Source organism: Centruroides sculpturatus, unplaced genomic scaffold (genome assembly GCF_000671375.1).
Source record: "Centruroides sculpturatus isolate CEXI.00-Female unplaced genomic scaffold, Cexi_2.0 scaffold400, whole genome shotgun sequence".
In the NCBI taxonomy this organism is placed as follows: Eukaryota; Metazoa; Arthropoda; class Arachnida; order Scorpiones; family Buthidae; genus Centruroides; species Centruroides sculpturatus.
This window is the reverse complement of record NW_019384654.1, coordinates 425879-440088: the sequence shown is the minus strand read 5'-3', so window position 1 is coordinate 440088 and position 14210 is coordinate 425879. Positions and strand designations below refer to the sequence as shown.

General features: G+C 27.9%; 1 protein-coding gene across 5 annotated transcripts in view; it reads left to right on the top strand.

The window, feature by feature from the left end:
* The window catches only part of LOC111626378 (WD repeat-containing protein 7-like), a 101901-nt gene that overhangs the window by 60085 nt on the left and 27606 nt on the right, over positions 1-14210 (top strand). For 2 of the 5 annotated variants that reach the window (XM_023369733.1, XM_023369732.1), the window contains exons 5-12: positions 120-288; positions 1801-1871; positions 2397-2516; positions 2589-2734; positions 4922-5002; positions 6485-6508; positions 9452-9542; positions 9617-9785. In XM_023369733.1, the coding sequence (XP_023225501.1) occupies positions 120-288; positions 1801-1871; positions 2397-2516; positions 2589-2734; positions 4922-5002; positions 6485-6508; positions 9452-9542; positions 9617-9785 (871 nt within the window). The remainder of the gene's footprint in view (positions 1-119; positions 289-1800; positions 1872-2396; positions 2517-2588; positions 2735-4921; positions 5003-6484; positions 6509-9451; positions 9543-9616; positions 9786-14210) is intronic. The other 3 variants (XM_023369736.1, XM_023369735.1, XM_023369737.1) reach the window with 3 other exon arrangements.

The following is a 14210-nucleotide window of genomic DNA, read 5'->3' as shown; positions in this document are numbered from 1 at the left end:
AGATAAAGATGATTGTTATTTATTTTTATCATCATTCCAATAGGACATAAGTTACGTTTTTCTAAACTTTGATTTTAGAATAAATTTGTTTTAAAATTTGACTAATCATTCTGTTATAGGCATACCATTTAACAGGAGCTAAGGATGTTCATTTGTTTTGTAATGGCTACTATGCAGAAATTTTAGTTATGGATGTTCTTACTCTTGAAGTGATATTTAAATTAGCTTCTCGTATTAGCCCAGATTGGATAAATGCCATACACGTTCTTCGGCCTGTAAAGAGACAAGGTTTTGTATATGAAATTTCAATTTTAATAATTTTTAATTATATATTTATAAAAGTAAACATGAAAAAACAAAAATGTGTGTACATTATTACATTATTCATTTAAATAATTTATAATTATTAGGGTTGATCATAAAATAAATACACAATGAAAATTGACAAAAACAACTTTAATCAAAGTGCCACAGTTGTTAAGGCATTTGTCTCATTTTTCCACCAGGCAGCGGATGCCATGCTTGAAGAAGTTGGAGGACTGCTGTGACAGCCAGTTCTCCACTGCATTCTTTGCCTTGCAATCTGACTGAAACTGGCACCTCTTCAAACCTTTCCCTAATGGATCAAACACGCTGCAGTCACGATTTGAGGTCAGGGCTGTAGGGAGGTAGTCCAACTGCTCTCAGCAGAACTGACAGAGCGTATTTTGTGGAGTGGGGTGAGTGTTGTCATGCAAAAGCATGATGCTGTATGCTGGCACATTTACTCTTTATTGTAGCTTAAAGCTTTTTCAGGGTTTTATGATAGGAAACTGAGTTTATAGTCATTCCTTTGGGAAGCCACTCAATGAGTGCAGGTCCTTCCATGTTGAAGAATAGAGTCAACATGGCCTTTCCTGCAGTGATTGAGGTTTGAAGCTTCTTGGGTGGTGGGAACCCATCGTGCTTCCATTGTTGACTCCTACATCATGTGTGTGGCTTTTAGTGGTGACACCACGTCTTATTCCCAGTGATGATAGTGTGCAGGAATGAGTCACCCTCTCGCTGGTAGCAACTGAGATGTTCCAGAGAGGCACCCATTCTTCACTGACATGAACGCATTCTTCGCTGTTCCTTTATCAGAAACTTTGGAACCCACATGCAGCAAATTTTTTGGTATCCCAACTGTTGGCATATGATGTTATATCAAAAATTTGGTCTCAGCTCATGCCTGACTGTTGGCTAGCCATATGGACTTTTTCAGATTTTCTTCTCATGTCTAAGAAAAAATAAACCTATTTAGGTATTAGTCTTCTTAAAAGACATCTCCCTTGGCAGATCACTTATGTTGCATTGCCTTATCCTATCAAACCAAACATTAATTAAAAGATATATGGAAATACATTATTTACTGATATTTTTGTTCATTCAATAGATCAACATCAAGTAAATGGAGTGTGGCACTGTGAAATCTATACTTGATTGATCTAATAATAACCCACCAAAACACTAGCATATTTATATTCTGGATTAAAATATCATTTTCAGTAATACAATCAGTATGAAATATTTTATGTTAATAGTGATAGAGAAGAACTAATTCAAAGTATTCAAACATGTAATAAAGTACTATATTGATAACCTAATAATTTAGGAAGAAATATTCTTTTTCATGTAAGAAATGACTTACATTTTACAGCAAAAAAATTCCTGATCAATTATTTATAATTTTGAATGTCCACAAAAAATATATGTATATTTATTTTAAATATAATTTCAGTTCTAATTGTATTTATTAAATACTTTAAAATATATTGGCAGATGACGTTGTTGTAGCATTATCTGCATCTGGAATGGTAAAAGTGTGGACTTTAAGTGGAAATGAATCAAAGGTAATAAATACTGCAAAGTAAGAAATTTAAAAAAAAAAACTGTTTCAAATTTATTATTTTAACTACTAAATTTTATAAAAAAATTTATATAATAAGTTGATATCTTATGGAATGTTACACAATCTGAGATTGTTAATAATTGAAAATGAATTGTAAAGAGAACCAAAGACAATTATTGAATTACTGTGTAGAATTTTTGCAATTATCAAACTAGAAAATTTCAAAGAAACTAACTGTATTCAGCTAAAATACATTCTGGAATTTATTTTGGATTAATGGTTTTTCAAGGAAAAATGTTTGACCGAAGAAGGAACAATAGTTTCAAAATAATTTTAATATAAACGTTTTCTGGATAAAATTAGTTTTCTTATGTTCTCAACAAATTCTTGTTGTTCTTGTAAAAATATTGAAATGTATTATATATCTTTTGGAAAATTAATTATAATAAACTTAATCTAATAATAATGACTCCATATATATTTAATTTCACTATTAAAAGATTTAAAAATATATTTTTTTCTATAGAATAATGAACCAATTTATGAAAATGAATCAAAACGAATTAAATGTTTAAATGCTTTGAAATTAACTTGTTGTGCTTATAATCAAAGAACTATTCTTATTGTATGTGCCAAATACTGGCAGGTAAGATATAATGATTTATTATTGTAGTGTATTTATTAAATAATTATTAATAAACAACAACATTTTTTTAAGATATTTGATGCTGGTGACTTTTCTTTACTGTGTTCATTGGAAAATCGTATTGGAGAAAGGTGGACAGGTGGCGATTTTTTCTCTGCAGATAGAGTATTAATATGGAGTGATGGTGGGAAAGGATATTTATACAAACTACCGACAAAGTATGAGATTTATTTTATTTTATATAAACACATTGTTAAGCTTTACATATACAAATTAAATTCATCAACTTGTTACATTGAATTCATTGATTTTGTAGTTATTTGGTTTTAGCATAGGAAAACTAAATCTAAATTTGCAAAATATAGAGATTATGTAAAATTTTTAAGCAAACATTATATTGTCTAAGTAATTTGTTGTTGTTATAGTTAACATAAATATACATATACACATACTGTATTTAAAAGTTTGTTTTAAAAATAGAAGCAAGTGCTTTTATAGAATACAATTTGAGTTTTGCTTCTTATATAATTTTTAAAATGCTTTTAATTTTTCTGCTTTTTTTTTCTAAAGCTCAAAGCTGTATCTGTTGTTTATAAAGTTATTTTATTGTAATACTTGTCAAAATATTAAAAGAAAGTTAAAATAATTGTTCTGTGTTTAAAATATGCTTTATAATTTGTTTCTTAAATTTAAAAAAATGTTTGGAATTACGATGATACTGATGTTAATGATAAACAACAATTATGGTACAAAAATATATATAAAGTTGAACCAAGTTTTCAGGGGAAATTTCATATCATACAATTGTATTTTATTTGCAATTTTTTTAAATGATGACAAATTATCTTTTATGGTTGAAAGCTTACATACCTCATTTGTATGAGTGTGTAAGAATTATTAGTGCAAATATGCATAAGTTTATAACTATGAGTAGTAAAAGTTATGCAAAATAAAAGTTTTATTTGAGCCAATAGCTGAATTTGAGTGAACTATATTACTAATTTGAATAATAAGAATAAAAACTGGTGTATAAAAGGATATTTTTATTATTATTAAAATTTTATATTAAACTGAAGAAATATCTGAAGATAATCATTATTATTATGAAATATAGATTAGCAATCATAGAATATTATATTTCTAAATTTGTAATTTACATTCTTAATTTTGTAGGATAAATTTGACACTTTTTTTTGCATTCTGCAGTAAAAAGAAAAAAACAAATAAATAAGAGAGTAAAAATGTGTTAAATTATAAAATGTTACAATTAAAATTCAAAACAAAAATATTTCAGTCTTTTTACATTAATTATAATGTAAATATTTTAATGTCTTGGGATGTTGTATATAAATATTTGCCTCAAAAAATCATTTTTTTAATTATGTAGTTAGTTATTACGTAGATTAAATATCAGTATTTTTTTAATGAATAATTGTTCTCTGAATGACAGAGTAAAATCACGATCTTACATTTTATTAGAAAACAGCATAAAAATTGAACTATAATATTTTATTTAATATTTAAGAATACTTTTTTATTTATTACAATACAAATTTTATATTAATGATGAAAACATTGTTTTCTGCCATAAAAGAATAAACAAGAATGCATTATGAGTTGTACATAATATATCCACATAACATTCATATTTTTTATTACATATAGTTTAATACATTGTTGTATTAGAACTTATGACAAAACATTAAATATGTTGTCATTTATCTATACATAACATCAATACAGCCAGTTTAGCTTATATAAAGTTACATCAGTTTGATTGACTTGCTAATTGCCATGAGTATGCAATTATGCTTATGAGAAAAACTAAATTACATTTAACTTTTTTCTTACTATTTATTTTTTTTAATTAAGATGTCTTGATATAGATTAGATATTATTTTACACTTGTTTAAAGTTAATATTGTTAACAATGAATTATTATAAAACACACAATTTGCAGTGTATATTATGAAATTCCAGGGTTGGGCTACTGAAAATTGTCAAGGGATTATGCAGAAAAAATACGAATATTTGTGTTTTTTTTTAAATGCTATAAATAAAATAATGCATGATTTTTAAAAGTTAAATTTTATATTAGGAATTTTTAAAATTTAATTAAAATAGATGTTATTTTTAATTCTTATTTGAAATTTTTCAGCGGTGTATATGATAAATTTTATATAACTTAATGCATTTTAAGTTTATTTTCAGAAACAATAATGTATATGTTTGATACATCATTACAAAGAAAGCAAAACATGTTTATAGTCTGTTTAAGATAACTTTGGTTTATACCAAGTTTGATTAATACAATCTAATAATTGATAGAAAGTAATTGATAACGGTAATGGAAAAAAATTTTATGTAATACATAACAGTTTTGCAAATAATGTTTCGTATTTCAGCATCGCTTTAATTTCGCCACAGTCTTCGATGGACGGAGATATTTTAGCTGGAAACGAACAATATTTATCGCAGTATCCAAAGTTAGTATGAACAGACTAAGTAAACATTATCTGCATGTTTTATGTGAATTAATTGAGTTTTGATACCAAAAATTAATTTTTTGAGTGTTATTATTAAATGGTTTTGCCAAATGGATTTATTTTCGATTTGGCCGCCCCTCCTAATTATGACTTAACCTTTATGGCATGCGTTTAACCAAATTTGATTTTGCTTAAATTACTTGTTTGATATACAAAATATTTATTTTTGGATAAGTTAGAAGAGTTTGAGTGAGCAGTTGAAGAAAATAAATGCATTAATGAGTTTAAGTAAAATATAATTTGACATTGAAACAAAGAAATTGAATATGAAATGTTTAGATTGAATTTGAGTAAAGTGTATATTTTTAGAAGAAAAATTTTTGTTGACTTTTTTAAAATACTGCATACCATTTTTTTTATTCAATAACAATTGTGTAAATGGGTAATTACTATATGAATTATAATAATTTCTTCTAATTTTAATTACTCCATTTGTGTTAACAAAACTGAGAGTAATTTGGACTTTCTATTCAATGAACTGTGTAAGTAAATATAATAAATTTGAGAGAGAATTAGAAACAGAATTAAACAAAAAAGGAAAGTTTCATCATCTCCTTTAATTATAATATTAAATCAAGATTTTAGTTTTGAAGTTTACTTAATAATAATTAAACATCTTCAAGAATTACTTCCTGCTTAAAAGAGAGATTTTCTTCTACATTGGCTATATATGATAGTTCCAATTTATTCAAGGTAATGCAAACTGAGGATACCTCAGATAATATGGAACACTTGGCAAATTATTACGTAAACTAGATTTTGATGGGTTAATGTGTAAGATGTATGTTAGTTTAGAATGATATATTGAACATGATCACTTCTGAATTATGCAATAAAACACTTTAATAAGCATAGCTGCAAATAAAGTTAAAAGAGAATGTAAACCTGTTTACTGTACGTTTAAGCATTTGCCTATATCACATGGAATCTTGATTCAAGTTCATTCATATCCTTGCAATGTGGATTGAACTTCTTTTATGGTCTCTTTGGAACTGGTGCCGCATTTCCACTTAAAAGGTGTCACCTGAGCTGGCCGACACCATTCATAATTGAATCCAGCTTAGTTACAAAATTATGGTTTGTGATATAGTCCACAGTGTGCTTCACTTCACATTAAAAGTAAACTAAACATATTTCTGAAATGATTGATCGGTGAAATGATAATTTAATAAGTATTTTTTGTAAGACTGCATACAAGGATCGTGGTAAAGTCCCATCACATTTTTATTGTTTGATTTTGTTTCCTTAACTTTTTCCTCTCAAAGTTTACTATATTTACTGTGGATCATTTTGTGTAATGATTGAATTTTTCAAAAGCAAAAATTAATTGTTTATATATAATTAATGTATTTTCTCCTGTTTAATGGTTTGCAAAATGAGAAATTTGCAATGTTAAATATATATTTATTATATTTTTGACAGCAAACTGAAAGGAAAAGCAATTAGGTCAGTATTGAAAAGGAATTCGTTTTATTGGCTCTTTCTGCTAGATTCTGTTTGTTTTTGATGCTTGCTGAAGAAAATAATGTTGTAAAGCTGTCATATTTAATTAAAGAATTAATCTTAATCGCCTTTTTTGCATGAGTTAAATTTTTGAAACTTTTTGAAATGTTAACAATAATTTCTATTATATATGGTATCATTTATTTTTTGATAAAATAAATGACTATAAACTATAAAAGTGAATTATTTTTGCATTAATTTGCTAAAAAATAAATAATTTATCAGAAAAAAAAACTTTTAATTTGATTAACAAATTGAATAAAGAGTTTTTCAGAAATATCAGAAGTGTGTGAACTTGCATAATTAAAACATCTTGCCATTATAGAGTGAATTGTATGCAAGTTTATATCACGTTTCAATGATTATTTTTGAAAAACCTTAATTCGATTCTTTTGTGAATTTTCTTTCTGTTAAAATACAGTTTCTTTATTGTTCAATGACAGTTAACCTTAAGCTTTTGATAAAGTTATTGTAATAATAAATATTGTAAGATAATGGAAGAATAAACTCAAAAATCAATTAATTGATTGAAGCAAAATGCATTTTTATGAATTTTCTCATAAACTGAAAAACTAATTTTAATATTTTTTTAAACAGCTGTATGTAATTTGTAATTCAATTGCTTCCACTAAAGCAAGTGAATTACAAATAACATGCAAAAACAGCTGCATGTAGCAGATGACATGTAGCTGTTCCAAATTAAGAATGACTAAATCTTAACATACATTTCAGTTAACATCCTCTACTGAAGACTGTTGAAGATGTCCATAATTTATTCACCTGATTAAGAAATTAATTAAAAAACTAACAGATAACAATACGTAGTTAACTGTTTTTAGAGAATTCTAAAACTTTTTTTATGAACATTTGGGACTGTGGTGGCATTTTAGTAAACTTTCATGCATGCTCCTTTTGTTTTTGTCAAATATCAAGTCTGTGCTCAGTTTCTCTCCAAATGTTTTTAACACCTTTGATACTGTGTTGCTGGACAATTTTGTCATTCAATTTGTCCATGCTAGTTATCTGTTTTGTATACACTTTCTTTCCGTGGGACTTCATCAAGAAGATATACAAGATGGTGATGTTGGAGACCTCAGTGCCACACAGTTGATTGTTATCTGACAATTTGGGAATTTCTTGTCATGGAAATTGCATAATGTGGGGAACATTGAGTTAATGTGTAATTACCTATTTTTCAATATTTGTTATAGTTTCCCTCCTCCACTGAGTTTCTTAATTAGGTGAATAAATTAAGTATATCCTGTATTTCTATCAATTTTATTATTCAGTCTACAAATTTTTCCAGGAAGAGAGATAGTTCCAAAAAAAACAGACTAAAATTTTGTTTTCAGAACAGATAATTTTAAGAGTGAGGAAATGTTGATCTATATTTTTCAGAAATTCACAATAAGCATTTAAGCTTTATAAAGATGGCAGAATAAGTAGGAATGCAGTTTTCTAGAATTGTTTTTTCCCATTTATTCTTGGTAATTAAAATTTACTAGAGTTGAAATTAGTAGCATTATAATTAATTTACAAATACAGTGTAGTCCTGCCAGGAAGTTTTCCTAAAGAATAAACAGTTTAAAACTTTTGAAAAAGAGAAAGTGCACGAGGTTATTCCTAAATTAAATTAAATGCTATAAGATTAAACGTAAATACATTAGATTGATGGTACTCGTAAATACTAGTCTTTAGCTTGAAAGTTCTCTGAAAGAGTTAATTTTTTTAAATTGCAACATTTTTAAAAACTGTTAAAGATGGATTTTAATTTCCAAATGGTGCTTATTATAGAGCATTGCTTATAAAGTGAACTTGATTGCTTCATTGCATTGATTTATACTAATGAAAAAGACTTACCTGCAAAGTCTATAATTATATTTTGACTTAGTAATAATGTATAAATTAGATAAAGTTTTGTTATTATAAACATGCCCTTTTTGAATAAGAAATTCTTAAACAAGTATACAGGGTGTCCAATAAGTCTGAGTCTGTAGGAGTTATATTGCTTATGCTCTTACGAGTGAAGCATGGCACCAAGTAATGAGGGACAAATGCATTATTTTCATGGTGCAACCCTTGGTCATTGCCAAAGAGTTTAAACAGCTATATCCAGACCACTGTACGTTATTGACGGGAAGTACGGATATGGCCTGTTAAACTATTTGGCAGCAACTTCACGCCGACCTAGAGTTGCACCATCAAAATAATGCATTCATCCCTCCTTACTCAATGTCTTACTTCATCTGTAAGAAAATAAACAAACAACTCCTATGTGGCCAGACTTATGGGATACCCTGTATATTTTAATGAATAATTGTACCTTGTGAGGAAGTCATTTTAAGTAGAATTATTCTAGCCACATATAGAAGTTTTTTTAAAATACTTTAAATTTTGAACTACAACAATTGTTTTAACAGAAAGAAAAAAAAAATTATTTTTAACGTAGCTTTTTTTAATAATCAATTGAATGAATTTTAATAATAAATTTTGATGTTTTGTAACTTTTTCTATTGTCACAATTCTCTCTTTTTTAAACTTTTATATATTGATTTAGGACTTTGGATTTTATATATAATTTTGAATGCAGTTTCCATTCTGACTCTTTTTAACTGTTAGTCCATGAGTAATGTTTATACTGCAGATAATTTATATTTCAGTAATGCTCACTCATGAAGTTGTTTTTTTGTGCATTTATAATCCTTCTCCTCATTCTTTTTTCTCCCTTATAGTTAGTTGCCTGATGTATTTTGTTCTCTTTTGTCTGTTGTGATGATTGATACTGTTGGCATGATTCAGATATTTGTCTCTGTGCATGCTATTTTTTATATAAATTTGTGTTTTGTTTCTATAATATATTTTAACTTGAACATTTTATGAAAACAGTTCCATTGTCGGAAACAAAGAATTCCATTCGCCCGCAAAGGTCGATGATCAACCGTTTTTATACTGCATACTCTCTGTTCAAAACGATGAGGTTGGTTTACCTCATTTTTAACCTTAATTCATGATAAGCGTAACTGGTTCATTCTTAATTTTCATATTTTGCAGCGTCTTCTTTGTCCGCCCGCCATGAATTACTTTCTCACGACCAGAGGTACATTCCAGAGATTATTATTAAGAGGCGACTCTAGTGGGAGAGTTGTAATTTGGAGCATTCCCGAAGTCACAAATCGAGACTTGAGTCTTGTTCAGCAGGAATCGTTTGATAAAGTACCAGGTATTTCTAATAAATTATTTTCTGAAATGAAATTATACACACATTCAATAGAATTTTTCTGAAATTTTAAAATAATAATTATTTATTTAAATAGCATCTAGGGCATTATTCTTTATGCTGTTTACCCAAGTAGCCAGCACTGCTTTTATCCAAATATAATCAAATATGGACTAATTATACTATTAAATTTGAAAATACACACATTCATAAATACATTTAAATTAAACCTGTAATTAAGATTGGGAATCTGTCCAAAAAAATAAAAAATACGAGTAACATATCTATAAAGAAGAAATATTAGCATAAACAGTCCACTAACTTCAAACAGATCTCCCAATATAACTAACAGTGTATAAATATAAGTCAGATGACAGATTCACATATGATTCTTTTGATTAATTCTTTATTCAAAACTTTACCACCAAAAACTTTGTAAATTGACAACTAATTTATGATCATCTAATAAATGAAAGACATCTAAGCAAGAACCTTCATTACAAAATCAACACAATTCTTTTTTATAATTTGATAAAAAGAAAATTGCATTGCATCTAATCTACAATAGAAGAAATATTAGCACAAACAGTCCATTAAGTTTAGCCAGATCTCTAAAAATAATAATGAAACTTTCTTGAATATTCTTAACTTTTATCTTTTAATTCAGTATAATCTCCAAATAGCAGACACCTTTGAGACTGAGAAGTTTGTCTGCTTTTTAGAGGTGTCAGCTATTCAGAGGTACTGTTCATGCTGATGGCTATACTGTATTTTAACTTTGTCATCGTATAGTGAAGAATACGACAGATTACAAAAATGTCAAATTTGCTTTAGGAATGTGAATATACCAAAAAGTATAAGTAGGATATAGTATACTTTTGTATCCTACAATATATATACAGTGGAACCTTGGTATATGACCTTAATCCATTCCTGATGTTTGGACTTACACTGAACAGGATGTATACCAAACCAACGTTTCCCATAAGAAGTAATGTAAAAATGATTAATCCATTCTCATGTAAAAAAAATGGCTGGCTTTAAACACCTTGCTTTCCTGGCTAGTTCCTGCTTGATTTTTGATGAGATCAGCATGTATCTTTTTAGCTTTCTCGCAAATAATTGCTTCTGATACACTGTCGCCAGCACACTGTTTTTCAGTTATCCAAAGCAAACACAATTTCTCAACATGATCTAATGTTTTTGATCTCTGTTTAGAAATTGATTTAACCCCTTTCGCAACGTTAGCAGATTTAATAATGTCTTTATTTTTCGCGATTGTCGATATCGTTGTTCTCTGAATACCGTATGCAACAGTTAAATCTCGAACACACATGCCACCTTCATATTTCTCAATAATCTCTTTTTTCAGTTCCAATTTGATTCTAGTCATTTTTTTAGTTTTCTGTTGCTTTTCATTTGTCTTTTTGCAATTCGTGATTAATAAAAATAATAAAATTTTACTTACAAATTAAAATCGGAAGAAATTTAACAAAGTTATAAACCGTGGCACCACGAACATCTAGTCTGGTCTAGTACACTGATAGTGCTACTTGTTCATAGATGGTGTGTATAATTGAATTAAGTTGTATACCGAACAAAAGTCTTATACTGAGCGAAATTTGTTTCGTCCAAACAGGACGTATTCCGGATTGGATGTATTCTAAAGCAGATGTATACCATGGTACCACTGTATGTGTATGTATATATATATATACACTTTTATTGTATATATATATATTTTTAATGTATATATATATATATTTTTAATACATATATATATATACACATTAAAAATCACATTTCAATTCAGTTCTAAATAGTAAAAGAGATTGGACAGGATACTTTAAAATGGAACATAAAAATTACAACAAAACGAACATTGATTAATTAATTATTAATTTATGTAAAATGTCATGGGTGGAAATAACAAAAAAGAAAACTGAAACTGTTGTTATGAACAGAAGTGTGGACAAAGGTCAGTTTAGGTGGAGAGAGTTTAAATGTCAAGTTACAAAGATGATTTGCTAGCCACTTTAAGGGATGGGAAATGTATTCAGTATTCTTGCATTTATAACATCATTTATGATCTAAGCGACTAATAAAAAATTGATAGTGATTTGTTTGCTTTATAGTTGAGCATTAAACACAAGATCGTGTTATTAACCAAACACGTGGCTTCTTTTCCATCTTTATTTAATTGATACGGTACTTCTACACATTTTGGGCTTTTGGCCCCTCATCAGTCAACTAAACAAGAAAGAAATATATACAGTATTCAGAATATCATTTTTACAAGTATACTGTACAAAATAATCTAAAATACATGTACAGTCGATCCCCCCATAACACTGTTGATAATTCCATATTATATGAATTCCATGTTGTACAAGTCACTTAGATTTTACAAATATATGTGTCGGGCTGTGAACAGCTCACATATTTGTAAAATCTAAGTGACTTGTACAAAATGAAATTCATATAAAACAAAATTATCAACAGTGTTATAGGGGGTCGACTGTATATAATTCAAATGTACCATTAACAACGATATGGCACCTGTACACCTGTACTCTATTTAGAAATAAATATAATAGATGTCCTATTGAAGTGTTTGGGGATTGTAAAAATGTCCATTAAGTGGTGGTGTCCACTATTCAGGAATATCTGTTAAAGGTGGCTTCACTGTTAAAGGTGGCTTCACTGTAAAGGTGGCTTTACTATTTAGTAAAATTATAACACTGTTATAATTTTACTAAATAGGTGAATTTGATAAAACCATTTCATACATTTGATTTATTAAAATGGAGGAATATTGTAAAGTTTTGGTAAGTATGCAATTCCTGTTCATACAAAAAAGTAGACAAAAGTGAAATCAAAATATTATGTTAACAGTTAACCATCTTGTATTTTAATTTTAAATTTATATATAATTTCAAGCACAGTAGAATGTTGATTATCTGAACCCTTCTTTTTTTCTCTTCCTTCATCAGAGGCTGTATGGATAAAACCACTTAACACTGATAATTGGTCTTAGGTTTGTGCTTGACCAAAGGTTTGGTTGCATGAAATTCTCCAAGTTTTCTTCACATATCTTACACCTAAATAAAACCATTTTCTCATAAAAAGTCCTCTCAGGAGACATCTTCCCTGAGCAGATCATCCATGTGATGCATTGCCATATCCCATTAATCCAATTTCTTTTCCATTTCTTATGTTTCTTTGGATTGCCAAACACAAAGCCTTAAATGGATATCTGAAATGGATGGATGAAAACAGCAATGGTCAGATTCACATTGATACATTTGCTGCATTAGAAACAGTTATATTACTACTAAAACAAGTTGGAGATCTTGCTACAAAAAAAACTAATATTAACCTTGGTTTTAATCAACTTTTATATAATACTGTATTGTATGATATCCATTTTCACATTATTTAATAGTTCAATGTTTAATTATCTGAACATCTTGGTATCCAAATTGTGCTCTGGCCTGGTTTGAGTCGGATAATCAACTACCCACTGTATTCAAATGTTCCATCTCTCACTATCTACTGACTTTGTTACGAGTGAGGACCTCTTGTAATATGCAAAATTGAAATTTCTTATAAGTATTGCTGAATGAAATATTTATATATTACAATATTCCATGCTAACAATGGCAAAATGAATGTGCTTATTAGCAGCGAGTCAATTTCCCATGCAAATGAGTTAAAATCTACACGGTAACTATAATTATTAAATTTAATAAGAGATGGCACCTAATGCCTACATCTAATGCCAAATTACTTGAAATTTAATAATTATTAGTAGCAGTAATGTAGTTCAATTTAATCTAGTTATCATTTGGCTTAAAGAAAACACATGACTAAATGATTCAATAAAGTATCAATCTTAGATTAAAAATCAATGATTTGATTTATTGAAAGTTCACTATAAATAAAGCATAAGTTAAATATAAAAGTACATGTATATGTTTATCTGTATTAAACATTACATATTTAAACATAATCAATGACATACTTTCCACTTTCATCTTTCATATAAGTAAAGTCTTTGATAAAATTCAGTGTTTAGGAAAACATATTTGAGATAATTATACAAGAAAAATTACAGGAAGTAGAGATTTATTTTCTTGAGTTGTGTTACTGAAATTTGAACCTATCAGAATTCTTTGAGTGGAACAACATTTTAAAACATCTCCAATTTCAAAAACCAATTTTTTAGACAATTTACATCTATCTGCGAGATGAGAGAAGATTAAGAAAGAGAAGAAACTGTATTATTCATTAAAATTATGATGATCAATTTACTTAATTAACATCAACACAAACATTCTGGCTAACTTGTACAAAAATATATTTTATGTATATCATCCTTAGATTTTTGAAAGTGGAAAATAGAGAACTTCTTGATGTTATTGATGA